Source organism: Hemibagrus wyckioides, linkage group LG29, assembly GCF_019097595.1.
Source record: "Hemibagrus wyckioides isolate EC202008001 linkage group LG29, SWU_Hwy_1.0, whole genome shotgun sequence".
NCBI lineage: Eukaryota > Metazoa > Chordata > Actinopteri > Siluriformes > Bagridae > Hemibagrus > Hemibagrus wyckioides.
In genome coordinates, this window is record NC_080738.1 from 19,525,223 (window position 1) to 19,538,145 (window position 12,923).

At 45.3% G+C, this 12,923-nt stretch overlaps 1 protein-coding gene and 2 non-coding genes across 3 annotated transcripts; 2 read left to right on the forward strand and 1 right to left on the reverse strand.

Annotated features, from left to right (window-relative positions):
• The first annotated feature begins 1,655 nt into the window (after window positions 1-1,655).
• Window positions 1,656-10,135, forward strand: patl1 (PAT1 homolog 1, processing body mRNA decay factor). Its single transcript, XM_058384641.1, has 18 exons — window positions 1,656-1,795; window positions 3,083-3,188; window positions 5,319-5,713; window positions 5,807-5,887; window positions 5,977-6,171; window positions 6,341-6,442; window positions 6,558-6,644; window positions 6,792-7,012; window positions 7,426-7,573; window positions 7,651-7,768; window positions 7,868-7,965; window positions 8,050-8,109; window positions 8,453-8,598; window positions 8,704-8,863; window positions 9,155-9,280; window positions 9,396-9,487; window positions 9,585-9,734; window positions 9,898-10,135. Exons 1-18 carry the CDS (start codon window positions 1,781-1,783, stop codon window positions 9,917-9,919), a joined length of 2,322 nt encoding a protein of 773 aa, XP_058240624.1. The 5' UTR covers window positions 1,656-1,780; the 3' UTR covers window positions 9,920-10,135.
• Window positions 10,136-11,107: 972 nt separating this feature from the next.
• Window positions 11,108-11,180, reverse strand: trnak-uuu (transfer RNA lysine (anticodon UUU)). Its single transcript has one exon. It is a non-coding gene; the product is annotated as a tRNA-Lys (tRNA).
• A 473-nt stretch (window positions 11,181-11,653) lies between these two features.
• Window positions 11,654-11,745, forward strand: trnar-ucu (transfer RNA arginine (anticodon UCU)). Its single transcript is given in 2 exon segments — window positions 11,654-11,690; window positions 11,710-11,745. It is a non-coding gene; the product is annotated as a tRNA-Arg (tRNA).
• The last annotated feature ends 1,178 nt before the right edge of the window (window positions 11,746-12,923 follow it).

Below are 12,923 nucleotides of genomic sequence, written 5' to 3' on the forward strand. Positions count from 1 at the left end.
TTTTTTCTTTCTCATCTGCAAAGGAGCCTGAAAGAGAGAAAATGTGTGTCACGGAAATGTTTCTGTTTTCTGTTCATGAAGCCTGTCCATCTGACATGATTATTTTCCTGTAACAGCACAACCCTGAGTGTTTTATTCCTCTTATACCAGATTAATTCACCAACAGTTACATCTTTAATAAATAAAGGGGGGGTTCCTTTTAATTTCAATATTAGTATAACATCAGTATAAATATCATTCAGTATCAGTAGTCGTGTACAAAATACAATATTCTTGTACCTGAACTGATGTTAATCTTTCGGCTGCTCCCTACGTGTGTGAGGGGTCACCCACAGTGGACCGACCGGTCTGCACAACAACTTGGCACAGGTTTTCCGCCGGATGCCCTTCCTGACGCAACCCTCCCATTTTATCTGGGCTTGGGACCGGCACTGCATCCAGGGGCTGGGGTTTGGGCACTGGCTGGGAATCGAACCCGGGCCCTCTTCCTGTACCTGAGTAAAAGTATTAAATTTCCTGATGTTTAAATATTACTCCAGAAAAAGATTCCAGGATGTTTAAACAAAACCGATCAGTCTCTTGTTCAGTTTCACTATAAATTATTCTCCAAACACTGAAAATAAGTCCAGCAGCTACACAGCCTCTCACAAGCCACTGAATCAGGTAAAGCAGATGATCTCCTGCTGACTGAGATGGGTGTCTTCTCCCAAAGGCTTTATCATGTGAAATCCAGAGCTTATCTGGAAAGAAAAAACTTAATTGACTCAATCTGCATGCAAATGACAAACAGGCAAACAAGCAAATGATGTTTGTTTGGTAAAATAATATATATATTCTTTAAAAGCCTTACCTGGTTTGAGGATAATTTCATCTGTAATCCTGGATGTTCTAAATTCTGGATTAAAGACTGCAGCAGCAAACATTTTACCAAAGAGCCTCTTCAGTTCTTCCTGAAGAGCGTCCATCAGCCACCTGGAGCACATCTGGATACGCTCAAGTCTATTTTAAACAGAACTTGATTCATAATTCTTTTTTTCTAAGTTATAAAAGTATGTAGTGTTTTCTCCCACGTTTATAATCATCTCCTTCATTACCTTAAAAAGGCTCAGTTTCCGTTCTCTTCATACGCTTCTTCCAGGTCTGCAGTAGTGAATGTAACATGGTATCAGATTCTGGGTCAGTGTCTGCAGGCGATAGCTGGGTAACTTCATTGCCGATTCTCTCAGACATTAATCTCAACTGATATTTCATGTCCTGTAGGACCTTAAATGCTCAGATGGACTAAATTCAAGAGCACAGCATCATGGACAGCACAGGGGAACATCCTCATCCCAGTCCTTCCCAATTTCCATGCTATGTCACATCAGTGTTTAGGTAAATTACATCTTTAAGAGTTTTAGAGCATCACTAATGACTATTATGATTAGTGAAAGGACACTAATTGATATTTGGTGTGTAAAGTCATGAGATATAAATCCCACGTCACAATGTTCAAAGTTATATCTCTCCCATCCTGAAAATCGTCACTTCCTGTCCTCCCCTCTTCACTCACAGCTCAGTGATGTGGTGTTTTGGGGTTTTTTTGGTACAGTCCTTATTTGGTACCGTCCTTTTTGGTACCGCCCTTTGCGTTTGACGTTATGGTAACGTCACGTAGAAAAATGGCAGCCTGAGGCGCGTTCCCGATCTCGCGACTGTACGCGCGTTCACGGAAAGCTGTGAGCTGCGTAACATGCACGGAGGGGGGAAATCGAGCTAGCTAACATTTCTGAGACGATACATGTTCCGTTTTCAGGTAAATCCTCTCGTTTATGTCGCTCTTCGTGTCCGTTGTTTGTGTCGTGTGATCGAACGCACAGTTTTCCCAGGCGCGAGGTTGTTTGCGTGTCATTGTTTACGAGCACAACCGGCTAAACCTGGCTAGCCTTAACGGTGGCAGTGTTGTGAGATCTTTGTTACTTTTCCCACCCGTTTTCAGACAAACCCCGGATCCCGCTTTGTGATTGGTTACTCGATAATACATACACACATCGTGTCGAATGGACGTTTGTGAGTATGAGGAACTGGCCAATCACAGCGGTAGGGGCGGGATTTGTGGAAATACGGGCGGGAAAAGGCCTAAGCTAATATGAACACCGGTGTCACTTTTAACGAAAGTGGAAATCAGAGACCGGGATTTCCGACACGGTTCATGGACAAAACAAATCTTCTTTAAATTAATTAAAGTTTTAATTATAATAAACATTAAGGTGTTTAACCTGCAGCTGTGAATGTACATGCATCATGGAGGCTGTTAACTTTTGTTAGCTAGCTAAACAGGTTAACTAACATTCTTTACTATCGTATTAATATCTGAAATCATTATAAGAAATTATTTAATCCACAGTAGAATATCTATAATCTACAGACATCTAACAGAAATATTATTTTAGAAAGAAAAACCCTGCTGAGAATATTCTCATTCTGTTCAATCTCTCTACAGGGCAGATGTTTTACTGATCATTACATTTTAATGGAAAAAAGTAAAGTACAATAGGATTATATTTATTTAACACGCCTCATCACATCATCCTGGACAGCTAAGGGGATACAGTACACTTGCAGGTTGCCAGGTTACGTTCTCCTGGACACTGACTGGATGAATATATTTAGTTTTGCATTGTTAGAGTACGATTAGTTTTTATTTGAGGTGACCGAAGTTCTGAGATGTTCATGCAGTGTGCTGGGAGTCGGTGGGAATCGCACTCCATCTGAAATCTGATGGAGAGAGAGAAATCTCAGGTAGAGGATATCCCGGATGTGGGTTATGGTCACACTGACCACCGGCAGACCGGTGTGATTCTGATATGAATGGACACCCAGACACAGTTTCAGAGACTATATGTAAATTTTCATCTCAGTTCAAGTGGCCCATGTATCTGTATTTGACGTGAACCTGTGTCACACTGAGGCAAGGAATAAATAAATCTGATTTGTTCAATCAGCCTGACGGTGTGAACGCAGCTGAAATGGTGTGTGAGAGTTTAAGAGACGATTCTCTGGTTCTCTTCATCATGTTGTGTGTTTCTCTGCTCACCTCCAGTCTTTTGATGATGACTGCACCCTGGAGGAGGAGGAGGAGGGTCTGGTAGAGGAAGAAGATGAAATTGACCAGTTTAACGATGACACGTTCGGTGCTGGAGCGATCGGTAAACCTACAGTGTTCACACACCTCTTTCAGAAGCAGGATTTAACATCATGACTGCACTTGGGTTTATTCAGCTTGACCCTACACAGTGAATACACAAACCAGTAACAAGCTCTGACCATTAATGTTAAAGACGGATAATATCAGGATGGAGCGTTTCACCGCTCAGTGTACAGCAGTACATTACATGTGATTATAAACTGATGAAGTACAGTGTGTCATTTTTTACTATATTAAATATTGTCATTAAATTGTTGTGGTGTAAGACTAGGAGGCTTTCTGTTAGAGGAAAATAATCAGGGCAGTAACAGTGGATCTGCTTCATCACACTGTCCTGACATTGATTATTTTACTACTACAACATGACGCACACTGCTTTATTCTGGACATAGTAGAGTGCTCATTGTAGTTAATATCAGATCTCTCTCTCACGCTCACACACTCTCTCTCGCACTCTCTCTCTCACACTCTCTCTCGCACTCTCTCTCTCGCACTCTCTCTCTCGCACTCTCTCTCTCGCACTCTCTCTCTCGCACTCTCTCTCTCTCACACTCTCTCTCACACTCTCTCACGCTCTCTCTCTCACACTCTCTCTCACGCACTCTCTCTCACACACACACTCTCTCTCTCAGACTCTCACACACACACACACACACACTCTCTCTCAGACTCTCACACACACACACACTCTCTCTCAGACTCTCACACACACACACACTCTCTCTCAGACTCTCACACACACACACACTCTCTCTCTCAGACTCTCACACACACACACACTCTCTCTCTCAGACTCTCACACACACACACTCTCTCTCAGACTCTCACACACACACACACTCTCTCTCTCAGACTCTCACACACACACACACACACTCTCTCTCAGACTCTCTCACACACACACACTCTCTCTCTCAGACTCTCTCACACACACACACTCTCTCTCTCAGACTCTCTCACACACACACACTCTCTCTCTCAGACTCTCTCACACACACACACTCTCTCTCTCAGACTCTCTCACACACACACACTCTCTCTCTCAGACTCTCTCACACACACACTCTCTCTCTCAGACTCTCTCACACACACACACTCTCTCTCTCAGACTCTCTCACACACACACACTCTCTCTCTCAGACTCTCTCACACACACACACTCTCTCTCTCAGACTCTCTCACACACACACACTCTCTCTCTCAGACTCTCTCACACACACACACTCTCTCTCTCAGACTCTCTCACACACACACACTCTCTCTCTCAGACTCTCTCACACACACACACTCTCTCTCTCAGACTCTCTCACACACACACACTCTCTCTCTCAGACTCTCACACACACACACTCTCTCTCTCAGACTCTCACACACACACACACACTCTCTCTCTCTCAGACTCTCTCACACACACACACACACTCTCTCTCTCTCAGACTCTCTCACACACACACACACTCTCTCTCTCTCAGACTCTCTCACACACACACACTCTCTCTCTCTCAGACTCTCTCACACACACACACACTCTCTCTCTCAGACTCTCTCACACACACACACACTCTCTCTCAGACTCTCTCACACACACACACACTCTCTCTCTCAGACTCTCTCACACACACACACACTCTCTCTCTCAGACTCTCTCACACACACACACACTCTCTCTCTCAGACTCTCTCACACACACACACTCTCTCTCTCAGACTCTCACACACACACACACACACTCTCTCTCTCTCAGACTCTCTCACACACACACACACTCTCTCTCTCTCAGACTCTCTCACACACACACACACTCTCTCTCTCTGACTCTCTCACACACACACACACTCTCTCTCTCTCAGACTCACACACACACACACTCTCTCTCTCAGACTCTCTCACACACACACACACTCTCTCTCTCAGACTCTCGCTCTCACACACACACACTCTCTCTCAGACTCTCGCTCTCACACACACACTCTCTCTCTCAGACTCTCGCTCACACACACACACACACTCTCTCAGACTCTCTCTCGCTCACACACACTCTCTCTCTCAGACTCTCTCTCTCACACACACACACTATCACAATATCTTTCACACTCACTGTTTTTCTCTCTCTCTCTCTGTGTGTGTACAGATGATGACTGGCAGGAGGAGCATGCGCGACTGGCAGAGCTGGATGAGAGAGACGGGTTGCTGGGAGGTGGTGATGTGTCCTCTGTCGTCCCTCCTCCACCCGAGAGCATCCCTCTTCCCTCATCTCTCCCCCCTCTCCCTATTCCCTCCCTCTCTCCGCTCGGCTCCGAGGACAAGGCTGGGGGTGACCTGGCCGAGTCTCTGGCTCACCTCATCCTCGACTCGGATCCCGCCATCGCGGAGGTGGGTGCGGCCGAGCCAGACAGATCCCGCCTCCCACCATCGGAGCCTTCCAACCAGACTCTTCCTCCAGGTTTGAGTGGCGTGCCTCGCCCGCTGCTCAGCTACCAGCAACAACAACACCTCCTGCACAGGGGGACGGTGCCACTACAGCAGGTTCGAATCATCTCTCTCTCTCTCTCACACACACACACACACACACACACACACACACACAAAGAATAATACTGACTGCTTGTTCTTTAACAGGTGAACTCACACAGTATTTGGGAGAACAACATGGGCTTTGGTCCTGTTAGTGTTGCACATGGACTTGTTACACACATGGAGGTAAAACACACACACAAACTTCATTCTCAGTTTAATGCTAATAAATAATGATGTTTTACATACATATTCTTTTTTTTTTCCCCTCACAGGACTCTCCGCTGTTGTCCATGATGAAAGAGCTTCCAAAACGGACTCCTCCAATCAGCAGGGAGGAGGGGCGGGATTTGTCTGAAAGAGTCCCGCCCCCTAGGGCATCCTCGCCTGTAATTGGTAGTCCACCTGTAAGGGCGATACCTATCGGAACTCCGCCCAAACAGCCCATGAGCCACGCCCTGAATCAGCAGGTACATTTGGAGATTGAGCACATCTGATCAAATCAAAACAGGAGAAAAAAGAAAAGGAAAACTGTTTCAATATGGAACAGAACTGGCCTCAATCATACCGAGTGCACTGCTGCTATAACCGGTCTAAACAGTGTGTGTGTGTGTGTGTGTGTGTGTTCTCTCTCCTCAGATCCACCATCCCACTGCAGTGCACGTGAGAGCTCCAGTTCCTCACCGTTACCCTCCTCCCTTCCCCGAGCGCCTCTCGCCCAACACCCTGCTGAACATCACCGTAAGACACACACACTTCATTTCATCCTTACCAGAACAGCTGTATTGTGTGTAGTAATATAATTTTATGTAAGTGAGTTAGAGAGACTTTTTTTTACCTTATTTCTCTCTTTCAGAACTCTCCTCTGTGTCGTCCTCCGTTCCCAGCCGGAGTCGCTCCTGTTCTGTCTCAGATACAGCGAGCTCAACTGCTCAACTCTCAGGTAACACACCATCCTCTAAAGCATCACCAGCAGTCACCATATAAACCTCAACAAAGCTATAGCTCATATCTTACAGTTTATGTAACTGTAACTCTCTCTCTTCCTTCCTTTCTCTCTCTCTCTCTCTCTCCTCCGTGTCTCCTCCAGGTGGGTCCGTTCCCCCGGGGTGCTGGTCCTGCTCCTCCCATGCTGCCTGGTGCTGCTGGAGGCTTTAGGCCTTATTTTGGGCAGCCACCTCCTCGAGTGGGCCCTCATGGCCCTCATCCTAACCATGCTCCTTTGTCTAGCCACGCCCCTATCCGCCACAACACAACCCACCTCCACCCCCAGCACCGCAGGATGCTTACACAGAGGATGCAGAGCAGAGGGTGTGTTACCAATGTGTCCTGATCATCATTCAGTGACGCCGACGCTTAAATCTCATGGGCGTGTCCTAGTATTCTAATGAGCTTGCTGGATTGACAGACTGGATTGATTGATTAATTTCAGTGTAGCAGCATCCTGTTATATTATAGTAGACATGTTTGCTATGTTTGCTAGCATTCAGTTGCTCACCAGGTTAGAGTTCAACTGATGGTGAGGCTGCTTAACCTGATGAAGCAGTTCAGCATGAAGGTCAAGTTTTGTTAAACACGTCAGCTTTTACTCCAGATTAGCCCCGCCCACTTCACATAGAATCAGTAGACATTGTGAATGCAGATTGTAGCAACAATAACAGGTTTAGAGCTTACTGAGACACTGAGCTTTGTTCTTTATTCTCTCTCTCTCTTTCTGTGCTCAGTGGTGGTGCGAGAGGTGGAGGGGGTGACCGGAGGATCAGGGACCCTTACAGTAATCTGATGACTCAGAAGGAGAAGGACTGGGTGGCCCGCATTCAGATGATGCAACTGCAGAGCACTGACCCTTACCTGGACGACTACTACTACCAGGTACACACACACACATTGTAGGACTTCAGATCTGGCCTGACCTGACCTTTAACTTGGTGTTAATTGTAAACGTTTAGAATTATTATGAAAAGATGGAGAAGCGTCAGGAGCGAGACCGAGACAGCAGCAGGAAGGAGCACACCACCAAACTCATCACTCCTCAGGTGGCTAAGATTGAGCACACCTATCGCCCAGGTAAACACACACACACTTCTCTACTTTCACAGAAGCTCATCAGAGTCTATTTGCTGCTCTGAAGCAGAAGTGATTTAAAATATTCCGATGTGTGTACAGTGCAGTTCGCTGGTTCTCTGGGTAAACTCACCGTGTCCAGTGTGAACAATCCCAGGAAGATGATCGACGCTGTGGTGACCAGTCGCTCTGATGATGAGGTCAGAGCGCTGTCTCGCTCTTCTTATCATTTGTTTGTGTCTGATTCGTATCTTTTGCCTAAATATAATATTGGATTTGTTTAGGAGAAGAGAGAGAAACAGGTGTGGAATAAGAGACGACAGATCCTCTACACTGTGGAGAAGGTGAGAAAATTCAGACTGATGGTCAGCACCGAAACTTTTGATATTTGACTCACCTGAAGTCCAGACAAAACGTGTTATTGTGTAAAAGTTCTGCCTGGAGGCCGCTTGTCCTGTGATGTAGTAACAGTGTCCAGTCACTAGGGAAGTATTGGTCTCATTTCCCTCTCACTAGCATGGTCACTATAAATCGGTGCAAATCACCACTACATGACATAAAATCATTGACATAATAGTAACGCCTGTTGGGTTTTTGTGTAATACTCAGTGAGGAGTGGACAGAATGGTCTTTAGTGGACGGTGTACCTGTGCTGTAACTGTCTTGTGTGTTCTTGATCTCTTGTAGATGTACAGTCTGCTGCTGGAGGTGCAGGACTTTGAGAAGAAATTTATCCAGACTCCAGAGGAGGAGAGAGAAGCTCTCCTGGAGCAGCACAAAACCAACACACTGCAGCTCTTCAACTCTCTGAGGGAGAAAGAGTGGGATGACCGGTGAGGAGACTGGACGATGTGTGTTAGTGTCATTTACACCGATCATAATGAAGGAACTTTTATCCACTGGTGTGTGTGTGTGTGTGTGCGCGTGTGTGCGTGCAGAGTGAGTGATGCGCAGTGTCTCATGATCATGTCGGTGCGTAAAGGAAAACGCCTCATTGCTAGGCTCCTCCCTTTCCTGTCTTCATCCCAAGCTGCTGCGGTCATCATGGGAGTCGCTCGCAATCTTCCTGCTCTGGCCAAGAAGGACAAGCAGGATCAGGTAGCCACACCCACTTCCAATGACATGACCTATTTTTCCCCCCACTGTTTCTGTCAGCACACTATATCTTACATAAGAAACACCACGGTGATGTAAACGGGTAAGTGCCGTACACGCCTTTAGCCCCGCCCACAAAACGACAGAAAATGGTGACTAAATGTTAAGTGCAGAGTGCACCAAATCTTCCAATAACGCAACTCGGCCATTAGTGTGTCAGATAACACTGCCATGTCCTCATGAAGTGTAGTAGTAAGTGTGTGTGTGTGTGTGTGTGTGTGTGTGTGTGTGTAGGTGCTGTGCTGGTTGGTGGAGCCGGCAGCAGGTGTGATTCAGTCCATGTCCAGCTCCACCCTCACTGATCTGCTGCAGGAGCTTCAGGGGGGTGAGGGTCACTTCCCTCGAGTGCTGCAAAATAAAGTAATTCTCTCTCTCTCTCTCTCTCTCTCTCTCTCTCTCTCTCACACACACACACACACACACACAGAGTGTAAGTCAGTGTGGTTGATTGATTTTGACCTCTCGGTTTTTCCAGTTTGGCGTGACGCTGCTTTACCTGATCCTGAGTGAAGGAGAGAGAATGCAGAGCTCTGATCCTAACTGTCAGCTCATGGATGATAATCGCTGGTGAGTTCACCGTCACACCATTTACCCCGAATCACTAACACTCCTCCTCCTCTTCTGTGATGCGCCGTGTGTAACGTTGTGGTCCGGTGTGTCTCAGGACGGAACTGGTGTTCTCCGTGACAAGGGAGCTGATACAGGTTCCTTCCTCCTCTCTCTCTCCTCCTCTCTTCACCCCTCCCAACCTCCTCTCTCTCTTCTCTCGCTACGTCGACCGGCAGAGGCTCGAGCAGCTGCAGGAGAAACTACAGTGAGTGTTCAACACACACACACACAGTCATGCTGAAATGCTAGTGATCACACCAGTTATGCAGGGGTTATAGGGCCAAAATTTATATCAGGATATTTTTTTAAGATTTAATGATGCTTCGTCTCTTCTAATAACCTCTGTGATGTTACTCTTTATTTTTCAGGATCACTGCCTTGTCCAGGTAGAAGTTACTTCACCCAATGCGTCGCTGTCCACAGAGATCATGTGTGTGTGTGTCTGTGTGTGTCTGTGTGTGTGTGAGGATATTTAGGGCTTATAATTATTTTAATCCATCATAAAACTGTCATTTTCTTATTTTTCCGACTTGTTAGGTGTGTGTGTGTGTGTGTGTGAGATTGCGTCTGATGAAGGTTGGAGATGAATAATCTGCATTTTTAAACTTGTCAACATGACGCCTGTGATGAAAAACATGAAATTAAAAGTATTTCTATTGTATAAAAGTATATTTCTACTGTGATTCTTCCTCATGAAGTTCAGACATGGCTGTGAGCTCTCCTCACATCATCAGGTCTCTCTGTAAATTCACCTGGAGATCATGGACCACATTATTTTCTAACTGATCAGACTGGTGGATCTGCACAACTCTAAAAGTATTGGCACCCCATCTGTCTACCTATTCAACATTAAGTGGAATAAAAGAAAATTACAGAAACACATATTAAAATGTTTGACACAACGAAAGAGCTGTGTTGTGAGTATTCAAGGCTGTCACGTGCGCCTGACGTGAAACTGGTGGAATCACAAAATGACCACAACATAGACACCTGATATACACTATGTTCTATGGGGTTGAGGTCAGGACTCTGTGCAGGCCAGTCAAGTTCCTCCACACCAAACTCACTCATCCATGTCTTTATGGACCTTGCTTTGGTCACTGGTGTGCAGTCATGTTGGAACAGGAAGGGGTCATCCCCAAACTGTTCCCACAAAGAGCATGAAATTGTCCAAAATGTCTTGGTATGAAGCTGAAGCATTAAGAGTTCCTTTCACTGGAACTAAGGGGCCGAGCCCAAAACCTGAAAAACAACACCTGAACTCAATGATTTGGAGGGGTGTCCCAATACTTTTGGCAATATAGTGTATATCAGAACCTTGGCTCAGTGAGGTTAAAAGCATTGAGTGTTATAGTAATGTCACATCTTTTCAAAATCTGTCATGCCAACAAAGTTTGTTGTGATGAACACTAGTTAACTATCTCATTAACTTTGTGTATTAAATGTTCCCTTAATTTTGAGCAGTGTAATTGAAAGCACTTGTTACCTTTAAATGTAAAATAACGCTTTAATTTAGTGTTTAAAATTCAACATGTGAAAATATTTTTAGGAGGAGGAGAAAAAAAAAAAAAAAGCATGCGCCCGAACAGGGACTTGAACCCTGGACCCTCAGATTAAAAGTCTGATGCTCTACCGACTGAGCTATCCGGGCTTCAGGGTTATAAGGAGATCACAGTTCCCAGAAGAGAACCTCAAATCTAATAAATAAATAAATACATTATATACAAATAAATGCATTATATATATATATATTTGTTTGTCTTTATACTTGGAATCAAGATTATATTCAGTATTGTTCCCTAGCGTGTGCAGACAAAAGGAAAAAAAATATGGCATGCTGTGCCATACGACGCTGCAGAGATGCTGTGTGGCCGCCAGAGGGCGCTAATTACACATCACTAATCCGTGTCGGTTTTATAAGGATGTCAAATCATTACATTTTTTAAAGGCTTGAGCCAGAAAAGGTGACGTTTAGAGTGTGATATCGGATTAGATTAGAAATATGTATACGGAGAAGTCTGGTTATATTTTATTAACAGTGTTTAACTGTACGGCTATCGTTCATCACGCAGACGCCTCAGTGTAGTATCTTCATATATACAATTCCTCAAACAAGCAACAGGTGGCTCCGTGGCGCAATGGATAGCGCATTGGACTTCTAGTCAAACACTGGAGTAGTGATTCAAAGGTTGTGGGTTCGAGTCCCACCGGAGTCGACATTTTTTTTTTTTTTTCCTAAAAAAATCTCACAATATATCCAAAAATGTCAGTTTCCTGCTACTTGGGAGTGCACACATTTTGTAAACACAGTATATTGCCAAAAGTTTTGGGACTTCTGCTGTTACATGCACATGAATTTTAATGACGTCCTGTTCTTAATCCGTAGGGTTCAATATGGAGTTGTCCCACTCTTTGCAGCTATAACAGCTTCAACTCTTCTGGGAAGGCTTTCCACAAGGTTTACGAGTGCGTTTATGGGAATTTTTGACTGTTCCTCTAGAAGAAGCGCATTTCTGAGGTCAGGCACTGATGTTGGACGAGAAGGCCTGGTTCACAGTCTCCGCTCTAATTCATCCTAAAGGTGTTCTATGGGGTTGAGGTCAGGACTCTGTGCAGGCCAGTCAAGTTCCTCCACACCAAACTCACTCATCCATGTCTTTATGGACCTTGCTTTGGTCACTGGTGTGCAGTCATGTTGGAACAGGAAGGGGTCATCCCCAAATTGTTCCCACAAAGTCGGGAGCAGGAAATTGTCCAAAATGTCTTGGTATGAAGCTGAAGCATTAAGAGTTCCTTTAATTTTGCACACACAATAATGCCCCCTCTACTAAACTTGCAGTCAGGCAAGTAGCGTTCTCCTGGCAACCGCCAAACCCAGACTCATCGGACTGACAGACAAAGAAGCGTGATTGGTCACCAGAGAACACGTCTCCGCTGCTCTAGAGCATCCCGCGCTTTGCACTTGCTGATGTAAGGCTTGGATGCAGCTCCTTGGCAATGGAAACCCGTTCCATGAAGCTCTCTATACACTGATCATTAGCTAATCTGAAGGCCACATGATGTTTGGATGTCTGTAGCTGTTGATTCTGCAGAAAGTTGGTGACTTCTGCACACTGTGTTCCTCAGCATGCGCTGACCCTGCTCTGTGATTTTACGTGGACTACCACTTCATGACTGAGTTTCTGCTGTTCCCAAATGCTTCCACTAACAGTTGATTGTGGAATATTTAGTAGTGAGGAAATTTCACGAATGGACTTATTGCACAGGTGGAAACCTATCACAGTACCATGCCTGAATTCACCGATCTCCTGAGAGCGACCCATTCTTTCACAAATGTGTGTAGAAACAGTCTGCATGCTTAGGTGCTGGAGTTTATACAACTGTGGCCATGGAA